The sequence below is a fragment of the Mytilus trossulus genome, chromosome 2, assembly GCF_036588685.1.
Source record: "Mytilus trossulus isolate FHL-02 chromosome 2, PNRI_Mtr1.1.1.hap1, whole genome shotgun sequence".
NCBI classification, from domain to species: Eukaryota; Metazoa; Mollusca; class Bivalvia; order Mytilida; family Mytilidae; genus Mytilus; species Mytilus trossulus.
In genome coordinates this window covers 44,301,170-44,326,767 of record NC_086374.1, presented here as the reverse complement: position 1 = coordinate 44,326,767, position 25,598 = coordinate 44,301,170, and the positions used below count along the sequence as shown (strand labels likewise).

Sequence of the window (25,598 nt, the reverse complement as noted above, 5' to 3'; positions counted from 1 at the left end):
GTTATTACGTCTTATTTTGATTTCTGCATAGCATTGGAAGCTAATTTCCTGTCTAAATGAGTTTACAGTACATAAAAGAAGATGTGGTATAAGTGCCAATGAGACAACTTTCCATCCAAGTCGCAATAAGTAAAAAGAAAATTATTATAGGTCAAAGTATGGCCTTCATTACGTATTTTTGGCTCAAAACGAACAGTAATTTTAACCTCATGTTGGAAAAAAGAATATGCAGAGTTCTCTCAAGTGCCTTAAAGCACTGTGGTATCCTAGTGTTGTATTTTCTACCATTGTGCTATCTTGGATGATTTTTATAATAGAATGTATATGGGTCCACAGTGCTAGATTTTTATGAAAACCAGTGCTATGTTAATTTTTCATAGAGGTATTTAAAAAATCTGGGGAAAACACAGATATGTTTGATAGAGAGGGACATTTCCTTGCAATTATCATGATGAAAGAAAACATTAAATCTTACCCATACAATGCATATATACTATATATCCTCATAAAAAATAACAAGCAAAGTAATAAAAGTGTTCTACAGTATACTTTATTAACAGAATATGCAATGCCCATAGCTAAATCAAAATTACATTACAAGTACCACAAAAAATATATAACTATCTGATCAATATAATGATCACAACAACTTTTTAACTTTTGCATTCAATATTTCTGAACACCTTCTAAATTTATTCAGAATAGACTTTTGTAAATGAAAATGATATTCTGTAACAACTTGCTTTGAAAGAATGTTATTTCGCTGTTGAATCAATTAGCTTTTGAATCTATTGAGTTCTGGGTATTAGTTTCAAAGTGTACTCCAAAAAGTTGTAATTGGCTTACAGCATCCTAGACAATTAAAATTTGACCAGCAATGTTAAGATTAATTTGAAAACCAGTATTGCATTTCTTTCTATATTACTACTGTTTGTAGCATTCACTAAATTGGTTTTATTTTGTAGCAGAATATAATTTTCAAGTATGTCATATGTTTTGTATGTTTTTAGCCCAACAATAAGTTTAGTGTCATTATATCAAATATTTGCTAGTTTATTGCTGCTTCTCAATAAGTATATTTTATTTGTACTTGTATTATCATATACAAGAAAGAAAATAAACTGACAAGGGAAATAATCTATCTTAAATATTTGCCTATTACATGTAAACATTTTATATAAATTAATACAAATCTAAATCTTTTTTGATAATCATGTTGAAGAAAATTTGTTTATAAGTTTTGAATATTTCGTGCAATGCAGCTAAATAATTATCATTCAACATGTAAAAGAAACACACAATGCATTACATTTAATTGCACTATGACATTTTTATGGGTTTTCTATTTCAAATTTCAATTTCAAATATATCATGTAAGTAAATAGCAATTTAAAACAAATGGTAACATGTGCTTTATAAACATGTATTATATAACTGAACAATTGACAAATATACTTATGATCTGTAGTAAAAATAATTATGAATGATGAACTTTGTTTAAAATATGACAATATTTGACTAGTGTAAAATCTTGCTGTAAAAAACACAGCTTACAAAAAGAATGTGAGATTCTTTATAAATTACTGGCAATAATATAAATAATAAATATTAATATAAAATTGATTATTGTGGTTTCATTAATAATCAAAATACCAATTTTCAGATGATTTCTGAGGTATAAAGATGAAATAACCAATTCAAATACTCACTACTACTTTTAGTTCATTGGAGAAAACGAATTATGACTCCACAAACTTTTAAGTATCCACTTTCAAAACTGCAATTTTTATCCATCCATAAAAGTTGAATCATCATAAATAAATGAATCCACACTAAGTAAAATGTAAACAATGTTTTCTTTTTACATATAATGTTATTAAAAGCACCAATGTAATGATATGGTATGAAATGAATCTGTTTGAGCCGACATATTGCACTTCACTACAAGATTTAGTGAGAAGAAAAATTAAACCTTGATATGGTCTGAATTAACTATTGACTGCTGTAAACATTGGATATAGTAATTCTAAGGCAAAGCTTTTTCCTGAGGATTTTAATTCTATGCTTTATGTGATGTTTGTGTTAATCAACTCTATAGTAAGTTTCAGTACCTGGAAAATCAGAAATTCTACAGATGTGTACACAAAATGAACAGCAAGTGTTTAATCTATGGGGGCCCATCTATATGAAACATTCTAGAAAGACGGAAGGCTGCATGGAAAACTTTAACACAAGCTGACTACACAAAATATGTACCTTTATTTCTTAGTTAGTTTAAACATATTTTATTGTTCAAAATGACAAAAGGATCAGACACAAGTTTTACAACTTAGTAATGTCTTCTCTTCCTTTATTTCTTGCACAACAGACTGATGGACATTCGCTATACTACTGTTATATTGCATTTGCACCATATACAACCTGGTCAAAAATACACTTTAAGAACTTACAGACTTTGTAACTCTGTTTTGAAGCATAGTTAAGTTTAGTAATTTCAATCATCATGTAAGTCTGCATTTCAATGACTTAAAGTTTATTACATTTCTATTAGGATACACTTTTAAATTGCAGTCACTTGTTAAAAACAGGATTTAAAATCAAAATAGTCCTTTTTATGTATCATTAATCAATATATTTTTCTGAATGTATTGATTAATTTCTATGTTAAAGAGAATTTAATAAAAATAATTGCTCCTTAAATCAAATAAACCAAAATACTTTATATATCAAAACTGATTGAATGAAAAGCTGAAAAATGTTTTTCTTAGAATGAATTTTGATGACTGTCCAATTATATGTCAAATATAATTAGATTAAAATTTTCTCTGGCTTCTAATAAAATAACTTATAGTAATGATTTCACTATTTACTACATTTTGTACTATCAATTATGCATGGTGTAATACACTTTCATTTAATAACAAACACAATAACAAAAATATGCATAATTAAATAAAGATATAAAATGGACATCCTTCTAAATACAATAAATTTGGAAGATTTTTTACATAATTCATTCAATATGAGTATTTCTAACCAACATTTTAAAGACAATATTAGTTTAGCCCTATACAACATGTACAAATATATATACACTTCAAATTAACATAGAATTTTTAACTATGCATGCTGATCCTGTAATTATTATATGGAGCCTTAATGTTTGACAGCTTTAATGTTTTGGGACTTACCTCTTCTTACATTTACCTTAAGCTTTGAGTTCGGTACTTTTGTTGTGCTTTTTTATGCTTCATATAACATTATGTTTCAATCTATGTTCAGTGCTATTCAATCTGAAGATCCAGGAAAGGATGAATATATATAGTTGAACCATTAAATAAAGTGTCAACAGTTGTTTATATCTGTAATGTATAAATTTTCCTATTGATCATAATGCCAAAATATTTTCTTTAATTTCTGAGGTATAAAGTTATGCCATTTAGAATGTAAAACTGCTACTTTTTTTTAAGAATTGAAGAGATATTGCACTCCTAATAATATATCTGATTATTACCATAACCCACAACAAGCATAAAAGCTCAACATCAACAAAAGCATTTCAAACCAAACACCAGATCATAAATAATAACAAATATTAATATTATTACATTTCTTTTTTTGTATTTTCACCCTGTACAAATAATGGGTGTCTTATTATTTTTTTATCTTTTCAGGTTGTTTTCCTGTCAGAACACAACTTTCATTTCACTCCATCAAATGAATATAAAATACACATGAAATCTTAAAATTGAGCATGGAAAAGGGGATTGGTTTAAAGAGACAACAACCCGACCAAAGAGCAAAAAACAGCCCAAGGCTTATATGTATTACATAGTTTTCTGCAACTCTTGACTGATGGATTTCCTGAAAAACACCAAGCTTGACAAATACATATTTGTATGTAGATAAATACAATACATATAAATGGTGTTTTTTTTGTCTTTTCTCTTAAAAAAAACAGGGCTGTAAGTCATAACTTCATACTTTATTTGGCTTATTTAACATTTTTGAATTCGAGCCTCACTGATGAGTCTTTTGTAGGCGAAACGCGTGTCTGGCGTATATACAAAATTTAGTCCTGGTATCTATGATGAGTTTATTTACCTCAGTAAACAGAAAGTTTTTTTCAAAGCTTTTTTTACTTTTATAATATACACATAATATGAAGTTGTTTGTTATTTTTTGTACTAAAATTTTTTTTTTTTTTGTATGCATGCATTTTTAAAATAAATGTACATGTACTTCTTCCTTAAATATCTAATTCAAATAAAACACTGTCACAAGAAAATTGACAAATAACATAAACAATAATATCTGACATATTGACCTTTGCACTCACAACATAGTTAAATATGATACATTGTATATATAAATAAATAAAAACAAAATATTCATATATCAAAAAGGCATAAAATAATTCCAATTTACAAATCATATGTTCATTGCATTTGTCTATTAGTATTAAAATATTAGCTTTGGAATTGCCTCAGTCAAAAATTCCACAAAAACGTAGGAACTTCACCTCTTAAAAAAAATGACTCAGAAAACATAAATAAACAAAAAATGTTCGAAATATATGATAAAACAAATTAAGTTTAAAATTCCTTGTGTAGTTCACTTGGTCTAAGAGACGGGTTAAATTATTCATCACAGAACTTTTGCCGGAATTATATGTGTTCCTCCTGCCTTGAAACGAAAAACAAAAGGCAAGCAACTGACAACCTTAGGAGGCACTATAAGTGTGCTAAAAAGCTATATGTTGTCCACAAATCCTTCTTGGACTAGAATTATGTGGCAAGTTAGCTGGACCTTGTTGTACGAACACAGTGGACGGTGTCAACATTCATCCAATATAAATTTGTTAATGATAGAAGGGACAGTTGCATCAAATCCAGCTATGTCAATCATTCTGGGGTCATTAGGGTCAGCTGTCTTCATGTTGGCATTACAAAGTCCACATGATACTAACCTGAAATGATAAAAGTGAGTTGTTGTTGATGGTCATAGCTATGAGACTTTCATAAAAGTATTGCATTTGAAAAGTTTACTTTTAGTTTTATGGGATGTGTCTGTTGAAAATATATGTTTTTTCTTATATAAGTGTCAATTTACATATTATATCAGATTGATGTTAGAAAATCCTAAATACAGTACTGTTTGAGTCCTATTTTACTGTTCAAAGAAAAGAATGCAGGTGAACTGTAAAACACATTTATACTGTGTATGTGTACAATCTTTCTAGGAAGTCTAAGGGGTCTTTGTTGGAAACTTGAAACCTCTTTCAATTCCTTTCCCCTCAAAAATGAGAGTTCCCAAGTCAGGATAATGAGAGAGAACTTGGCTAATTGAAAAGGATGATTGTTAGGTCAATTTAAAGAAATACATATTTATATGGTAAGAATCAAGTCTCTCAAAACTTCACAAATACATTTCTTTTTAAATTTATATTCTCAATTACTTTGCTTTTGGCATATTCATTTCCTTTCTGTATTGCATGAGTGCCTTCGATGGAGTAATGTCCCCTGTTCTATCAAGTGAATCTGTTATATTGAAGAATACATCAACTTTTTTGCTATTTTCGGTTGCCCATCTGATTGGTGCAGCTAGGTCACATGGTTGCTTTGGAGTATCCTGTCAAAATATTAAAGTATGTAGTATACAATTATTTACTTTTTTGAATTACAGGCTTCCTAGAAAAATAAAAGCCATCAATATTTGGCACCCTTTTTGTCCCTTACTGGTACATAATTTGTGGTTGGTTAATTTTCATTGGGTTATTCACTTGGAAATGCCTCCTTGTATATTTCCTAGGTATAAGTTTATGCCATGAATAAGTATTCAGTATTTACCAGTAACAAATCTGAATGATGTATGGATGGACTGATCACCAAGTTTCAATTTTGAGGACAATAACATTTCATGATATGATTATGAATTTTGATTTACTTTTAAATTTCAAGTATTTGGTTTCTTGCATCTCTGACATGAAATAAGTTTCTATATAAAAAGGGTGGCGGTGGATATATTTTGAACATTTCATTAAATATAAATGTGATTCCTGAAGGTTAACACAAAATACCAAAAGTTTATATCACCATAATGTATGAAGTTGGTAAATTGAAAAGATTTGGGGAAAACAGTCAAAATTAACTTCAAACAATCTATTGTTCATGAAATATTGACCTTTGACTTAATGAAACTGTGAAAATTGTTAGGGAGAATATTATGATGTCAGTATACTTACACCAGATCCTACTGGAGGAAGGGCTGCCGAAACTAAAATTTGTTTTGATATTTCTTCGCTAATTTCTTTCAGGGATGATTCTGAGGTCAAGGTCAACTCTGTTGCCTTGTCTGCGAAATATACTAGCTGGACCTTGTCTTCTTTCCTAGCAGTAACCATGGCAATAGCAGAAGCAGCAACTAAGGAAGGAAGTGACTGTGTACCCCTGACAGTGGATTTTTTGGTATTTGATCCAACTCTGACTCCAAAAAGGTAGCGCTTGTTTGTTGACTTTGTATTCTGCAAATCAGTTTATATAATTAATATAGCAATGTTTTCATGTTTATGTATATACATGCTAAATGATAGTGAAATTGTAAGACCTGGATTAGTTTGTGATCTTGTACTGTGGCAAATATCATCTTGGGTGGTCCTCAATAACCGTTTGGGAACACCTGAGATCACCTACTGTTTTGTGGTAGGGTTTGTGTTGTTTAGTCTTTAGATTTCTATGATGTATGTTGTGTTTTGTAAAACGGTTTAACTTTTGAAAAATAATTGTGTAACATTTCAACTTTTAAATTTAGACCATTGTTTTAAAATTACATATTTTTCAGAATATGATTATGAAAAATGTTCTTGGTGTTCATGGTAAGGCTTCCAATTTAGCTTTACGTACAGAAATTGAGCTATATCCAGTGTGTTTTATATCATATAAACTAATGTTTAAATACTATGCTAGATTAACTGACATTGAAGTTGGAAACAACCCAAAATTTGATCTATTAAAATCTGCATTCATTGAAGATAAAAAATTGTATACACAAAAGAGCGCTTTGATTCACTTCAAATATCACAATATATGTTTGAGGACTCACTGAAAAACTTTTATAAATGCAAGATTTTGGGTCAACTTGAGAATATTAAATCTAATAACACAGGTAAACTAAGATTTTATAGTAAAATGTGCTCATCATTTGACTTGAAAGCTTACTTAAGATTTGATATTAAAAAATATGATAGGATACTGCTTACAAAAATTAGAATAAGTGCACATTCACTTGCAATTGAAACTGGGAGGTATAGCAAACCAAAAATTTTAGCAAGTGAAAGATACTGCAAACTTTGTAAAGATAAAGTGGAAGATGAAGTTCATTTTCTTTTACATTGTCCTCTATATAAAGACCTTCGAGAGAAGTTTGATATTTTCAAAAACCTTAATAATGATGATGATATTAAATCAACGATCTATTTACTTAACCCAGTAAATCTAGTTAACACCAGACAAATATGCAGTTATTTAAGTCAAGCTTTTGAAGCTCGTAATAATAATCTAATGTCAGTTGGTCTACCATAAGTATAATACTATGTAATACTGTGATATTATATATATAATTGGTACTTCAAATGTTTTCTTTATGTTGTATTTGCATAAATTGTCATCTTTAATGTGTTTCTCACAAACATGTTTAACCCCGCCGCATTTTTGCGCCTGTCCCAAGTCAGGAGCCTCTGGCCTTTGTTAGTCTTGTATTATTTTAATTTTAGTTTCTTGTGTACAATTTGGAAATTAGTATGGCGTTCATTATCACTGAACTAGTATATATTTGTTTAGGGGCCAGCTGAAGGACGCCTCCGGGTGCGGGAATTTCTCGCTACATTGAAGACCTGTTGGTGACCTTCTGCTGTTGCTTTTTTATTTGGTCGGGTTGTTGTCTCTTTGACACATTCCCCATTTCCATTCTCAATTTTATTATATCTTGGAATACGCATTGTATCATATGTGCTTTGTCCAATAAAATATTTGAATTTGAATATTTTATTTAAACCAGAATAATTCAGTCCCTCCCTGTAATCGATCTCTCCTACTCACGAGCGCCTGAATTCCCTACACAATAAATAAAGGCAACAGTAGTATACCGCTGTTCAAAACTCATAAATCCATGGATGAAAAACAAAATCAGGGTAATAAACTAAAACTGAGGGAAACGCATTAAATATAAGAAGAGAACAACGACACAACATTAAAATGTAACACACACAGAAACAGACTAAGCATTAGACAAAATCCTATGAGAATAACAAATATAACATCAAAACCAAATACATGAATTTGGGATAGACAAGTACCATGACACGTCTTATAGCAATGCGAATTTACACTAAAAAAATAAGAGAAAACAAACGAAGCAACAAAAACACAACGTTAAAATGTAACACACACAGAAACGAACTATAAAATAACAATGGCCATATTCCTGACTTGGTACAGGACATTTTTAAAGGAAAATATGGTGGGTTGAACCTGGTGTTGTGGCATGCCAAACCTCCCTCTAAAAACTCTTCATGAGTCCTGGATTTTGATTGTTGCCCTGTAGAAGAGGTGACCAATCAGTAATTATCTCAATTTTATCAAGATGGGTAAATCCCGAGCTTATTCCAAATGGTTGATTGAAGATATTTTATTGTCTATGCATTCAGCATTAATGTAGTAAGCGGAATATAACGACTGAATTATTCGGGTTAATTTCATTTGAAAAAACTTTCCATTTTAATTTCTTTAAAGTAGTTTTTGTGTCAAGTTTTTTTTGTATCATTGGTGTATACCCCAACTCATATATTAACCGCTCAGTTCTACAGAATGATGCACATATAAAAATGTACATGTACATCTATATTATAAACCTGTTGCATTTTTCACAATAATTTCTAAATTTACAGTAGTTTGTGAGCATTTAAAGGTAAAGGCTGCATTCAATGAAAGGGAAAACTTTGCATTAGGCTATTACTGAAAGGCATATTTTCAATTGAATGAACCTTCCTTAGTTTCATATTATGAACAAAGGGAGATCACTCAAATCTAATCTTAATAAATCACCTTTAAATTTTTATAATTTAATTTTGGATGTAATGCTTCTTCTGATTGGATGACGTTATTTTGTTATGACCTCATAGACATAATTTAGTCATGTGACCGTGACGTCATCAATGTTTTTTCATGGTTTTCTACGGTTTAAAAAGGAATTTAGAATTAAATTATAAGAAATGACTGTAATATTTTTTCAATTTTTGATGTTATTTCTTCATAGACAGAAAAAATATTACAGTCATTACTTAAATAACAAATAGATGTTATTTTGATTAAAATAGTCTTCTTGACAAGACACAGCATTATTTTTTCATCAATAAATTGCTTGAAATGAACACAGATAATAGGTAATAATAGTTCTCTTCACTACACTATGTTTTTATTCTCTCTAAAAATGATAAAAAAAACTTTCAAGCAAGTCGGATTAGGGTTTTGTTAGCATGAATACAATCTTTACTCCAAAAAAGTTCAAACCAGGCACCCCTTTACATGTTTCCTCAAATACAACATACATTGGATTCATTGACCTTCATTGTGGATTCAAGGGCAAAGTTGAGTGCATCAATGACTGCCTCGTTCCTCATCCAAGTCACTTTCCCTGCTTTACCATGTTCATATGCTGATAAGGCCATTACCACATCTATAGGTTGTATGCTGCAATAAAGAATTTAGCTATAAAATCCCTCATCTTCATGAGGTATATAGATTTGAGACTCTGGTTGGGGTTTACATTTTAAAGAATAATGAGTAAAAAGTGCAAAATAAAGGGCCCAAAATATATAGATTGGAGAATACAAATGGAGAAAATAAATAAAGAATAGAAAAAAATAGTTTAAAATTTAAGAAGTAAGAAATGAAAGACTACCCATCCAGACCATCATATCTACCAAAAGTAATTTCAAAAATCTTTTTCTGCATAGCATCAAGAAAAGAATTTAATAAATAAGTAAATATACTACATTATCGCTATTTTGTGCATTTTTCCTTTGATCTTTTTTTGTGATAATTTTCATATCATGTTTCTTGCTTGATATGGAAAAATTATCGCTAGAAACTAAGGAGGCTACGTGGCATTGCTAATTGACATTGAAATTGACAACGTTATCATAGGTAAAATAGCGATAAAAAGATTATCATTGGTCATCTCAACTCGATTGCTTTTCTCACTTTCGCTGTACCAGCTCAAGCAAGAAAATCAATCTCGTTGAGATAATCAACGATAATCTATAAAACTCTGCACATTTTCAATATATACAAAGGGCATAACTCAAGAATATAGAAAGTGATGCCACCCAAATTCAATATTGAACTGTGTTTGTGAAAACAAGCATTGCATGCAAGTTTCATAACATTAGGTTGAGGAAAACTGAAGTTATATTTGTAGTTAAGGTGATTAATTTCAAAAAATTTTAACCAACTGTTTTATCAGAAAAATTACACTGGTTATATAGCAGTTTGACAAACACTTATTTTGATCATTGAGAAGCTTAATATTCTCTTAACGACACAATGTAATTAAAACGTTTAGCTGGGTTTAAAGAGTTATCTCCCTGTAGTGTTAGTTACCACCTTAACTGAAATACTACTGACTGATGGATGTATGGACAAACATTCAGACATTGAAGGATAAACTTAATCCCCCCCCCTTTTGTCCTCCTTACCTAGAAGACTTCCTTGCTGCGTAACACTTCTATCCAGTGATCCTTCAACCTTATTTGCTAACTTACTTGGATTTCTGGAGGATTTCCTCGCTCCGTAACATTTCTACAATCTTCTTGCTGCCTTCATGAGCAATCTCTAGAAACCCTACACTGGCAAGTTTGTTAAAGTTCTCTAAAACTTCTCCAACTGACATCTCAGATACCAAAGCTCCCCAGATCTGCAAGTTAAATATTATAAATACTCTATACAAATGATACCTGATGATCCTTCATTTCAGTACACATTTTTTCTTTCTTTTCTTTACATTTTTTGCCCATTATTCTATATTCTTTATATTTTTTGCACATTATTCTATATTCTTTATTTTTTTGATGATTGATTACTATCTTTTCTTTCTATATCATTATACATTTTAGCACCCCATTGATGCATTACATGTATTCTCCATTCTTTATAGCTTTGTCCATTTTTCTTACTCATTATTAATATATAACTCTAATGCTTAGCTCTAATTCTGTGTCTACATTTGGTTATACTTGAGATGTTTTTTGATTTGATCAGCTCTTCAATGTATGTATTGAGGTTTCTGATTTAAAAATATTTTGGCCTGAAGAAATGTTGAGACATTAATTGTTGAAATGCCCATCAGGTGCAGTAAAATTGGCAATATATCTTTTATTTGTTATCATGACTGTCTCATTAAACTGAGAGCTCAAATTTAACTTTTTACCTCTTTTGAGTTAAGAAGTGCAGGGAGCACTTGTTGTTTTCCTAAGTGATGTTGCTCAATAAGTCTGGCCACTTGGTGCTCGTCAGTGGAGTTACGTACAGAATGAATGGTTTTGAGGTAGTCTACAACTTTCTGAACATTCTCTGGATGTTCGCCTAATTTCTTTAACTCTTCCATTCCTTTAACTAAGTATTTTAAAATTATAGCTGTTCCTGAAGAAGAATAATATACGTAAAAGACACTATTAATCATACAATGGAGTTAAGTAATTTTATCTCAGCAAAAGTTTCATTTCAACAAAATCTCATTTTGACATGTTTGAGGACAATGGAAGAGTGGACAAAAAAAAGTGTGAAAAAAGGGAAAGGACCAGGGCTCTGCTTAAAATCCCTACAACATTCAAATTTTTGTTTACAATAAACTCTTATGGGATAATACCAGTTAGCACAACAAAATATTTTTAAAAGACCAATTCAATCAACATGTGATGAGGTCAAAATTTTTGAGGCTTCAGATGAAATCCGGGAAATTGGTATGAATGCAACTTTCTAGATTTGCAGTCAAATGTTTTATAATAACAAAATAATCAAAAAGACAGAAGATTTTTTGTTGTTGTTGAAATCACTTTTCCCTTTCATAACCATAACACATTAGCATTTTTAAGGCTAATAACATGTACAAGTAAAAACATATATTCTTCAGTTTTCTGGCTTACAGTACTATGTTCTTCATTTAAATATTTCTGATTTCTATTATCATCATGTTCATTATTATTATTTTGTTATGTTTGTTGTTTAACATGCTACTATGTATATCAATAATATAAACCAAGTTTATAAATGATTAGGCCATAGTTATTATATTTTTAGTTTGACGAAATTTTTTGACAAAACTAATGGGTAGGAGGACGAAAAAAAAAAAAAAAAAAAACTGCTGCTGCTGATTTTTTTTTTAATACCAACCGTCAATATCAAATTATTTTTTTTTATTTCACCAGGAGATTTTCTACTAGTGTAACAACTATTTTTTTTTCTTGACAAGGTTTGAATTGAAAATCAATGTGCAACAACTTACTAAATCACCAAGTGCATAAATTTAGATTCTTTCATGCAGTTATGAACTAAAATTTATTTTTTTTTGCATGAAAAACACTGGGTCGGAGGAGAAAAAAAAATTAAAAATTAACATTTTTATTTTTAATTTTATTTTTTTTCCTATTTGGCAAAAATTAGGGTAGGAGGGTTCGTAAAACTAAAAATAAAAAAACTACGGCCTTAGCTTAGGTACTACAGTACTTACAATATTATCATTACCCTAAGGAGCCCCATAATTAAATGACAAGCACATGCATGTGTTCAGTACAGTTTATTATTCCCATGATTACACAAGAGGCTTTCAATGGGATGTTAAATTGTTTGTTGTATGGTAATCACATCTGTTACAGAAATACCTCCTAAATTACCTCACTTTGAAACTTGGTTAATTATCAACTTTCAGTTCATTACAATTCATTATTTTCAAACAAAACATGCTTTTTTGCAATTTATTTTTGTTTTCATAAAGCAAAGGAATTTGGATTACACTGCTTAACAATGTTATAAACAGAAAGTCATGAAAGTCAGATTGATTTATTTAACAGGAATTTCATTTCTGCTTCTTTTTTATTATTTAAGATGATTTAAAGCAGCATTACGATTTATAAAATAATGTACTTAATGTGTGTGATGTCAAAAAGGGGGGAAAGACACCAAAAGGTATACAAAAAAATCCCGTTATGGCTTAACATGTGTAATCAACAACCTGATCAGTCTCCAATTTCATAATGAAATTAATTAAATTAAAACACAATGATACATGTACATGAAAACAATATGGAGTTCTTATATAATTTGAAGAGTGTGGGACAAAACAGACACCATCAATTGTTAACATGATTAAATAAAAGACGGATTTTTGGTAATTTATAATTTACCTTCTTTACATCATTTTGTTCATTTATATGATAATGAAAAATTGGGCTTCATCTTAAATTTATCCTGACACAACCCATGCAACCCAACACGGTGGGTTACACCCATTATTGAATTTATTTATGATCTTTTCTTTCTGTTCTTTTGGCTACATAAGTTCATTTGCTCTTGATATAACCAGTTGCTTCGCAGGGCGCAGCATTATACGACCGCAGATGTAGAAACCTGAACAGATGGGACAAGTATAGACACAACTTTTAAGTTTGATACAGCTTTAAATGTGGATTGTGATTAATTAGTTGACACAACATAGGTTTATGTCACATTATGATTTGGACCCTTTGGACCTTAATGTAGACCAATTTGAAAACTGGACCAAAAATTAAAAATCTACATACACAGTTAGATTTGGAATATCAAAGAACCCCATTTATTCAATTTTTGATGAAATCAAACAAAGTTTAATTTTGGACCCCAATTTGGACCAACTTGAAAACTAGGCCAATAATTAAAAATCTAAGTACATTTTTAGATTCAGCATATCAACGAACTGCAAGGATTCAATTTTTGTCAAAATCAAACAAAGTTTAAGTTTGGACCCTTTGGACCTTAATGTAAACCAATTTGAAAACGGGACTAAAAATTAAGAATCTACATACACAGTTAGATTTGGCATATCAAAGAACCCGAATTATTCATTTTTTGATGAAATCAAACAAATCAAAGAACCCGAATTATTAATGTTTTGATGAAATCAAACAAAGTTTAATTTTGGACCCTTTGGGCCCCAAATTCCTAAACTGTTGGGACCAAAACTCCCAAAATCAATACCAACCTTCCTTTTATGGTCATAAACCTTGTGTTTAAATTTCATAGATTTCTATTCACTTATACTAAAGTTATAATGTACTGATTTCAATTCAAATTTCTAATGAAGTTTGCAACAATAACTGCTGATTTAAATACATCATACAATATTAAAATGTAATAAAAAGTGCTTGTTATCACTGAATGGTAAAGATTGTTTTAATTTATTAGTTGGTAGTAAAAATGAAAATACATTGTATATTGTATAAAACTATGATTAAAGTTGATTCAACTACTATTCTATACAAAGAAAGATAACTCCAATTGAAAAAAAATAATTGCTATTTCACAATACTGTGCAATTAGATATTTCTTGCTATTGTGCAACACTGTGCAATTGAAAATTTCTTGCTATTGCACAATACTAAATATGATAATTTTGAATCCTGATTTGGACCAACTTGAAAACTGGGCCCATAATCAAAAATCAAAGTATATGTTTAGATAAAGCATATCAAAGAAGCCAAAGAATTTAATTTTTGTTAAAATCAAACTTAAGTTTAATTTGGACCCTTTGGACCTTAATGTAGACCAATTTGAAAACTGGACCAAAAATTAAAAATCTACATACACAGTTAGATTTGGAATATCAAAGAACCCCATTTATTCAATTTTTGATGAAATCAAACAAAGTTTAATTTTGGACCCCAATTTGGACCAACTTGAAAACTAGGCCAATAATTAAAAATCTAAGTACATTTTTAGATTCGGCATATCAACGAACTGCAAGGATTCAATTTTTGTCAAAATCAAACAAAGTTTAAGTTTGGACCCTTTGGACCTTAATGTAAACCAATTTGAAAACAGGACCAAAAATTAAGAATCTACATACACAGTTAGATTTGGCATATCAAAGAACCCGAATTATTCATTTTTTGATGAAATCAAACAAAGTTTAATTTTGGACCCTTTGGGCCCCAAATTCCTAAACTGTTGGGACCAAAACTCCCAAAATCAATACCAAACTTCTTTTTATGGTCATAAACCTTGTGTTTAAATTTCATAGATTTCTATTCACTTATACTAAAGTTATAATGTGAAGACCAAGAAAAATGTTTATTTAGGCCCCTTTTTGGCCCCAAATTCCTAAACTGTTGGGATCTCAACTCCCCAAATCAATATCAACCTTCCTTTTGTGGTCATAAACCTTGTGTTTAAATTTCATAGAATTCTATTTACTTAAACTAAAGTTAATGTGCAAAAACCAAGAATAATGCTTATTTTGGCCCTTTTTTGGCCCCTAATTCCTAAACTGTTAGAACCAAAACTCCCAAAATCAATCCCAACCTTCCTTTTGTGGTCATAAACTTTGTGTCAAAATTTCATAGATTTTTATTCACTTTTACTAAAGTTAGAGTGCGAAAACTAAAAGTATTCGGACGACGACGACGCAACGACGACGCCAACGTGATAGCAATATCTGACGAAAAAAATTTTCAAATTTTGCGGTCATATAAAAATAATGAGATGTAGAATGATTGCCAATTAGACAACTACATAGTATCATGACTATGCACCAAAGACCTGTGAAATTTCCTGTATCCTGGAAACACAAACTATCATACTGGTATCTATGATGAGTTTACCCATACCTTCTTATATTTCTTTGATGTTAATATATGTGCTAATTGCACGTTTTTGGTGACCAGATTTGTGGTTTATTCATACTCTGACATCATACACAGGTATAGTTTTTGGCTACATTAATGTATTTGCTCTTGACAAAACAATAAGGAGGATTGGTATGATTGCCAATGAAACAATAAATTATGCACTAAAAACCTGTGACATTTAAAGTGAGCTTGGCAACATTCTTACCTTCTGATTTTCCCTTGATATGTGCTAAGCGAAGAACATTGGCGTGTGACCATCCACCAGATGCTGATTCCTTCATAACTAAAATAGCAAGGTCCATAGGATCTTGTCTATTATACCATTCATTCAGCGTACGTCGTAAAGACCGTCCATATCCTCGTGAATTTGTATCACCTGACAATTTCTTATGAAATTGTATAAATGTGAATAGTTCCTTGGCAGTTTTACAAAGTAATAAGAATGTTTTATTAGCATGCTGTTTTAATTCACAGTCCTTAGACTTCATACAAAGTGCTACAGTGAAAAGAAGCATGTCTTTCTGTACAGGAGTACAATTGTCATTATATTTTTCTACTTCTGCTAATATTTCCTTGCCACGTTTTTCTTCCAGCATATGAACGAGACATGCAGCGTTTTCTTTATTGTAAGTCCGGCCCAATACCTTGTACACACTGCCTTCTGTGTAGTAATTTAACAACCTACAACATCTTTTCAGATCTTTGTCATCTCCAGCGGCAGCCATCTAAAATAAACATTCACATGATTCAGACTAATACCAATATAAACATTTGCAGATACAAATATAAAATATAGGAACCATGTATCAACAGCAATGTACAGTACAGAGTCAGACTACATGTAGGTGATTCTGTTAGCCATCTTGCATGTACTTGGTAGTGAAATTTCAATGAATGCTGCTGACTGTTGGCAGTACATGTATCCTTTAATTGCATGTACCTCCAATCATAACCAATATTCCTATTTCAAAATAAATATTTTGGTTTGCCCAAACCCTACCCAATGATTGAGACAGTGGGTAGGTAGGTAGGCATTTTCTTTTTCTATTTTTCAAAAAAAGAAATTGAAGTATCTGGTGTTTATTAGTCTTCATGACTATCTGACTTCTTCAAATCAGGACAATAAAAGAATTTGAGTAGGCAGCTTATTTCTGGGTAGGTAGCGTTTGGGCAAACAAACCTTTTCTTAATTATGGCATTAATGTCTTATATTTTCATTTGTAGTAATTATAATCATTTTTTTAAATAAATATCAGTGAGGAAAATTATTCTGGTTTTTTTTTGCTGATCATAAATACATTTGTAATCTACAGCAGTATGTAATAAAGTTGATAACAGAAATGGGGAATGTGTCAAATAACTCCCCCTCCCCCCTGAGTTTGTGTTTTACAGTACAAAAGTTACGAGACACAAATCAGACAAATGTTTACTACTACAGGGATCAATGGTGAGGTCTGACTGACCTGTCCATAGTAAATGTAAATGACTCCCACCTTCACCCCTAGTCCATGAAGTCTAAGTTTGGAATAAAATGACAGGTGTTAGGGTCTAGCAAAGTGATATGCATATGTTACCTATGAGATTGACTTTGTATGTCAATCAATCTTTTTGAAATGAAAAACAGGAATGAATATGGTTTAGGCGTAGGTATCTTAATATTTTAAGTTTTCAAAACACACACAAGAGGGTGTGGGGTGACCATAGGGACTACCCCTATTTTTCATTTGATTTTTTATATTGTCCCATACATGAATATATATGGTTGTTGAATGTTGAGTAAGGATCTCGACCGTTATCAAGTTTTCAAACAGGAGGGGTGGGGGACCCCAGTGACTTCCTCTATTTTTCATTTGATTTGTTATATTGTCAAATACATGAATATAATTATATGGTTGAGGGGTGGGGATCTCATCTGTTTCTAAGTATCAAACAGGAGTGGGTAGGGTGACCATAAGGACTCTCTCTATATTTCATTTGATTAGTTCTCATACATGAATATATATGGTTTAATTTAAAGGTGGGGATCTCGACTGTTTCCAATTTCTCAATCAGATGACTGCAGGGACTCCCCCTATATTTCATTTAATTTAGAGTTGGGGATCCCAACTGTTTCAAAGTTCTTAAACATGAGGGGTAGGGTGTCCACAGGGACTTCCCCTATATTTCATTTGATTTAAAATTGTTGTTTAATTGCTGCATTGATTTTATATATATCCTTATTGGTTATTCAATTTTTCCCAAATAAAGTTAAGAGGGGGTACGGGGTCAGTGAAAAAACTATATGAATTAAATTTTGTTTATCCTTCATTGAACTTTTGATGCTGTCCTTTATGCCAACATCTGGTGTGATTATTTCTGACCCAAAGACCCTATGAGTGATCGAATCAATATTAATTCCAAACCAGATGCTCCGCAGGGCGTAGCTTTATACGACCGCAGAGGTTGAACCCTGAACGTTTGGGGCAAGTATGGACACAACATTCAGGCTGGATTCCGCTCTAAATTTGGATTGTGATTAAATAGTTGACACAGCATAGGTTTCTGACACAGAATGAATGTATTCAAATGAACTTAAAATTTTTGTTTTCTCTTAGAGCAATTCACTATGCTGTTGAATATTAATCCTCTCAAAAAATGTTTGAAGAAATTTTCTTTTTATTTATGAAATTTCAAATGAGAAAAATTGAACCCAATTTTTAAATCACATCCCCCTTTCCCTTATTCCAAAACTAATTTCAATTAAAATATTCTAATGGAGTTTGCAACAATTACTACTCATTTAAATACATCATAAAATATTAAGATGTAAAAAAACTGCTTGTTATCAATGAATGGTAAAGATTATTTAAATTTATCAGTTGGTAGTAAAAAGTGAATATACATTGTATATTGTATATAACAAAGATTTAAGTTGATTCTGGACAAAGAAAGATAACTCCAATTAAAAAAAATCTTGCAGATATTTCTTGCTTACTATACTGGACAAAGAAAGATAACTCTTAATTAAAAAAAAATTTGCTATTTCACAATATTGTGAAATTAGATATTTCTTGCCATTGCACAATACTGTGCAATTGAAAAGACTTGCTATTAGAAATATTTAATATAATAATTTTAGATCCTGATTTGGACCAACTTGAAAACTGGGCCCATAATCAAAAATCTAAGTACATGTTTAGATTCAGCATATCAAAGAGGACCAAGAATTTAATTTTTGTTAAAATCAAACTTAGTTTAATTTTGGACCCTTTGCACTTTAATTTAGACCAATATAAAACTGGACCAAAAATTAAGAATCTACATACACAGTTAGATTTGGCATATCAAAGAACCCCAATTATTCAATTTTTGATGAAAACAAACAATTTTTAATTTTGGACCTCGATTTGGGCCAACTTGAAAACTGGGCCAATAATCAAAAATCTAAGTACATTTTTAGATTCAGCATATCAAAGAACCCCAAGGTTTCAATTTTTGTTAAAATCAAACTAAGTTTAATTTTGGACCTTTGGACCTTAATGTAGACCAATTTGAAAACGGGACCAAAAATTAAGAATATACATACACAGTTAGATTCGGCATATTAAAGAACCCCAATTATTCAATTTTGATGAAATCAAAAAAAGTTTAATTTTTGGACCCTTTGGGCCCCTTTTTAACTGTTGGGACCAAAACTCCCAAAATCAATACCAACCTTCCTTTTTATAGTCATAAACCTTGTGTTGAAATTTCATAGATTTCTATTTACTTATACTAACGCTATGGTGCGAAAACCAAGAAAAATGCTTATTTGGGTCCCTTTTTGGCCCCTAATTCCTAAACTGTTGGGACCGAAACTCCCAAAATCAATACCAACCTTCCTTTTGTGGTCATAAACATTGTGTTTAAATTTCATTGATTTCTATTTACTTTAACTAAAGTTATTGTGTGAAAACCAAGAATAATGCTTATTTGGGCCCTTTTTTGGCCCCTAATTCCTAAACTATTGATACCAAAACTCTCAAAATCAATCCCAACCTTTCTTTTGTGGTCATAAACCTTGTGTCAAAATTTCATAGATTTCTATTAACTTAAACTAAAGTTATAGTGCGAAAACCAAGAAAATGCTTATTTGGGCCCTTTTTGGCCCCTAATTCCTAAAATGTTGGGACCAAAACTCCCAAAATCAATACCAGCCTTCCTTTTATGGTCATAAACCTTGTGTTAAAATTTCATAGATTTCTATTCACTTTTACTAAAGTTAGAGTGCGAAAACTAAAAGTATTCGGACGACGACGACGACGACGACGACGACAGACGACGACGACGACGACGACGACGACGACGACGACGTGATAGCAATATACGACGAAATTTTTTTCAAAATTTGCGGTCGTATAAAAATCAGACATATTTTAATGACCTGACAACTCCTGTTTTCAGGTTTGGTTAGCTTTAGAGGTAAACGATGCCATGTTTGTGCTTTGAATAAAATATTAAGCTCTTTTTTTTGTTTCAAATATAGCTTTCTTAGTCTTTGTAGAACAAACCTTATACAGCTTTTAGTGAGGGAAATCAGGAGCCAATATTTTCTATCTTGACGAAGCTAATATTCTAAACGTGACATGTTTGACTATACCATAATGTATTGGAAAACGTACCAAATCAGCCACAGCTTGAAACTGCAAAATTTGTACTTTTCCGATGAACATATAACCGGAAGAAAAGTGACTTTAGGAACTTTCACTATAATTTGCCGGAACTCACGGGATTATAATTGGTCCTCCACCAGTTATAACCCCGTGAAATTCCGGTATGAGTCCGTGAAGTTCGGCACTGAGACAAAAATCAGACAAATGTTTACTACTATTTTTCATTTGATTTTTTATATTGTCCCATACATGAATATATATGGTTTATGGGTGGGGATCTCGACCGTTATCAAGTTTTCAAACAGGAGGGGGTGGGGACCCCAGTGACTTCCCCTTTATTTCATTTGATTTGTTATATTGTCCAATACATGAATATATATATATGGTTGAGGGGTGGGGATCTCATCTGTTTCTAAGTTATCAAACAGTTGTGGGTAGGGTGACCCTAAGGACTCTCTCTATATTTTATTTGATTAGTTCTCATACATGAATATATATTGTTTAATTTAAAGGTGGGGATCTCGACTGTTTCCAATTTTTCAATCAGGTGACTGCAGGGACTTCCCCTATATTTCATTTAATTTAGAGTTGGGGATCCCAACTGTTTCAAAGTTCTTACACATGAGGGGTAGGGTGAACACAGGGACTTCCCCTATATTTCATTTGATTTGTTATATAGTCTTATACATGAGTATATATGGTTAAGGGGTGATGATCTCGAATTTTTCCAAGTTCTCAAACATGAAAGTGTACAGTGACTATAGGGACCCCCTTATAATTTATTTGATTTGTAATATTGTCCCATACATAAATATATATTGTTTAAGATTGTGGATCTCGACCGTTATAAATTCTCAAACAGAAAGGGGTAGAGTGGCCCCACGGACACCACCTATATTTCATATGATTTGTTATATTGTCCCATACATGAATATATATTGTTTAGGGGTGGGGATCTTGACCGTTACCAAGCTTTGGTCATAAATGGTTTCTTGTGGATAGTTGTCTCATTGGCAATCATACCACATCTTTTTTTTTATACAAGAAACTTCCAGCTATTTTAACTGACCTATCAAAATTGAGAAGAAAAAAATACCCCTTGAAATTGCAGTGATATGTTTAACTTGAAAGGCATTTAACATGCATTACCAACATTTATTACTGATAGAAAAAATTATACTGTTACCAGGAACATATATTTTGTTAGATAAACTGTTCCCAGCTGTCACTTGTATTGGATTTTGACATTAAAATTGGTGTACAAAATATTTTCTGCTTTTTCTTTCTTTTAAACAATTTTGGTTTTCAATTCTAGTGTTTATATTTATTGACCATGCATAGCTGTATTTTGTCACCTGTCTGGATTTTTTTAGTTGATAGCCCCAAAACCCGGGATTACCTTTATCCGCTTCCTGAATCGGATCCGATATTGTAATCTTGCGGCAGTCATTTTGTTTACAATGTAGTTTTGACAGAAAATGAGATACGATTTTACTCGGATTTACACATTATTTATTGGCGATTTTCTGTATAGAGCTAGCGGTTGAACAAATTAAACATCGCTGTCATGAATAGTAATGTTGAAAATAAGTTTGAGATCGTTTTTTAGGAAACTTTGGTAAAAATGTTTGCAAAGTTATTTTTTTATTTTCTTTCAAGATCTGTCGGGCGTAGCTTGTATTTAAAGTCCGACTGCAAAAGTGGAAGGTCACAGATCCTGGACCACCGCTTATTTGAACCCCTGCGTCCAAATTAAAAAGATTCGTCTTCTATTCAAAATTGCCACCTACAGCGTGATCAGTTGAACTTATATACGTAGTTGACTACGTATTGACGACAAACAATATTCCTACGAGTTTTGCAATTTGGGAAATCTTAACTACTTGTCTTTAGAGATATTCGGCAATTAAATATTTCATACATTTGTTCTTTGACATCTTAGCTAAAAGCTCAGGGGATAATAAACTACATAAGGATTCCTGTTACATAATGCAACAATGAAGTTAATTGAAGCTGTGCAACACGAAAGATACAGTGATGTTTTTGAAAGCTTATGTTCAAAGTCAACGCATAGTTTGATACGTCAATTACGTTTATATCTGGACAAAGACGGATTAATACGATGTGGTGGACGCATTAATAACGCACCACTTCCAGAGAATGCAAAATTCCCGTATTTAATACCAACAAAGCATAGATTAACAAAACTACTTATAAATGATATTCACATTGAAAATTTACATTCCGGCATAGGAGCTACCGTAACTTATTTGAGGCAAAAATATTGGATACCTTCAGCACGACAAGAAGTTGGATGCGTAATTCGAAAATGTGTAAGTTGTAGAAAAGTAACAGGAGTTGCATACAAAGCACCAGATCCTCCACCTCTACCAAAAGATAGATTATCGTCCGAAGAACCATTTACTATATCAGGCGTCGATTTCAGTGGTGCGCTTAACATCAAAGGAGACGATGGACTACTTCGAAAAGTGTATATATGTTTGTTTACATGTGCCAATACTCGAGCTATTCATCTTGAAATAGTTCCAGATATGACTGAAAAATCGTTCATGCTAGCTTTTCGCAGATTCATAAGCAGGAAATCGATACCAAGAGTTATGATATCGGACAATGCTACAACATTTGTTGCCGCCGCGGAGGAAATACGAAAGTTAACGGACTCTAAATCTTTACATGACAAATTGTGCCAATTTGGAACCACATGGAAATTCATACCAAAACGTGCTCCATGGTACGGCGGATTTTGGGAAAGACTGGTTGGACTAACTAAAAATTGTCTAAAAAAGATTCTTGGACGCGCATGTATAGATTTACCTCTGTTACAGACATTAGTGGTGGAAATTGAAGCTAACCTTAACAATAGACCGCTTACCTATATATCGTCGGACATTGCCGATCCAGAGCCGCTTACCCCGTCGCATCTATTGTATGGAAGACAAATTAAATCTTTCCCGTATCCGTTATATACAGATGAAACAGACTGTTATAGTGCCGATTTAACAACCAATCATGAAACTATGAATAATCAAGCGAAAAGGAGATTCCGTCTTATTGAACAATTTTTAGCAAGATGGAAACATGAGTATTTGACCTCCTTACGTGAATTTCACCGAGTGTCTGGAAATAACAATCAAAGTGTAAAACTAGGAGATGTAGTCCAGATATATGATGATAATTCTCCACGTACGACATGGAAACTCGGTGTAATTGAAGAACTTACCTATGGAAACGATAACCTTGTGCGATCTGCGACGGTCCGAACATCTAACTCTAAACTAAACAGACCAATTGTAAAGTTATATCCTTTGGAGATTTGTGAATCCGACTCAATTACAACACAGACGCAAAGATATCAACGAAGAGCCAAGACAGATGCCGTAGAGAAAATCAGAGAGTGTTTAAAGTGACATTTTTCAATTATATTCAAGTGAAGTGACAGTAAATTTAAATTATTTAATTTATATGAGACATTAATTTTAAAAGAAATATTTCATTTCATTTATTCGTAAAAGATCATTCAGTTCTAGAACAATTTGTTTAATTTATTCCGTATATTTGAGACACTTTCTGCGGCCCCGGAGAATGTTGAGAAACCCACGAACTTTAGCGTGACGTCCTGCGGACGTCGGTAAGGAACTTACATTGTAACGTCATTCTTTTGTTGTTGTTACTTTATACATGAATGTGGCTACTGCAATACAAATATACACATTAGAACTTTTGTTTCCTTCACGATAATTCCTTATGTGCTCTACTTCCTATGTGCAACTTCAAAACTTTTGGGAAAATCGACGATCATTTAAGGTTTTTCTGGTCATAATGAAAAGTATGAAAAAAACTGTCCAATAAGTTATAAATAATATAGAAGCCAGCTAGATGATAGAAATCAGCACGTATTTCAGCATTTATTGGGTAGCACACAAATCCAGATAGTCGACTTTGGTATATTTTGACCCCCTTATTGATAGGATTTCAAACTCCTGTGATGTAATCAACCATAGAAAGAAGATTATGAAAGATTGAAATAAGAAAAGAGTAAAATCTCTTCGAGAGAAGCTCTACTGTGATAGTCGACTTTGGTATATTTTGACCCCCTTATTGATAGGATTTCAAACTCCTGTGATATAATCAACCATAGAAAGAAGATTATGAAAGATTGAAATAAGAAAAGAGTAAAATCTGAAAGTTATAACAGGTAAAATTAGTGCAATACTGCCAATACTCAATAGCAGCCAGAGCAAACTTGCCAAAAGGTTTTTTAGATAAAGACCTATAGCTACATTGTATTGTTTATTGGTATGTGCATTGAATGCACTTTATATCAGAATTGATTTTAGTATAATAAACACTGGCATCATAAATACTCCAGATGTGCAGCTTTGACGCATTATAATTAATTTATATGCAACCAAACTTGAACACCTTTGTCAGTTTCAGTTTGAGCATCATTGTAATTTTGCAGCATGCAATGAGTATTATGCTTCCATATTTAACATATATATATATATATCAAATTATTGAATCGCGCTTGCATCAAATAAATCGTTTAAAAGCTTTTACCTTGGTTCCAGCTGCTTGAATAGAGGAACTATTCAAAGAATGCGAGGATGCTCTCAGCCAGGCCAGACAAACCCTTTATTGACGTGAAAAACGTCATCAATTTTTGAGTAAATGTTAAAATGGGTATAATATTTTGCAGATAAGATTTTGCTTGATAACTCGATAATAAATCATCAAGAATAACACGGTGATAGTTACGTCTTTTCTCCGAAATTTTTCTTTTGGCTTTGGCCTCGGAATGTCAAACACATTATTTTTCATAATTGTTTTATTCGTATATTCATTTGTAGTACTGGTAAAGATGAGAGCTGTATATGTAAATGAAACAGAAATATAGTGATTTTAAAATAACGAAGAAGAATATAGCCTGCAGTACAGTACTTATTTACTAAAAGAACTTGACAAATATGGGTTAATGATATATATTGGTGGACTGTCAACTGGGGTGTCTA

At 31.7% G+C, this 25,598-nt stretch overlaps 2 protein-coding genes across 2 annotated transcripts in view; both read right to left on the bottom strand.

Moving 5' to 3' along the window:
- LOC134705788 (uncharacterized) overlaps positions 1 to 25,598 on the bottom strand; it is a 474,551-nt gene that overhangs the window by 91,192 nt on the left and 357,761 nt on the right. The window lies entirely within an intron of this gene.
- On the bottom strand, positions 529 to 25,259 carry LOC134707327 (RNA-binding protein RO60-like). Its single transcript, XM_063566996.1, has 8 exons — positions 25,147 to 25,259; positions 16,140 to 16,659; positions 11,485 to 11,696; positions 10,820 to 10,971; positions 9,605 to 9,746; positions 6,245 to 6,523; positions 5,459 to 5,631; positions 529 to 4,969 (listed from the first exon to the last, which is right to left on the bottom strand). Exons 2-8 carry the CDS (start codon positions 16,657 to 16,659, stop codon positions 4,837 to 4,839), a joined length of 1,611 nt encoding a protein of 536 aa, XP_063423066.1. The 5' UTR covers positions 25,147 to 25,259; the 3' UTR covers positions 529 to 4,836.

Excerpts from the sequence above, each read along its gene's own strand:
- LOC134707327 (XM_063566996.1), bottom strand. The coding sequence starts at position 16,659 with ATGGCTGCCGCTGGAGATGACAAAGATCTGAAAAGATGTTGTAGGTTG. Across the intron at positions 10,972-11,484 it reads CACTTCTTAACTCAAAAGAG|ATCTGGGGAGCTTTGGTATC; the intron begins GTAAAAAGTTAA and ends TTTAACTTGCAG. Across the intron at positions 5,632-6,244 it reads TTCCTCCAGTAGGATCTGGT|GATACTCCAAAGCAACCATG; the intron begins GTAAGTATACTG and ends ATATTTTGACAG.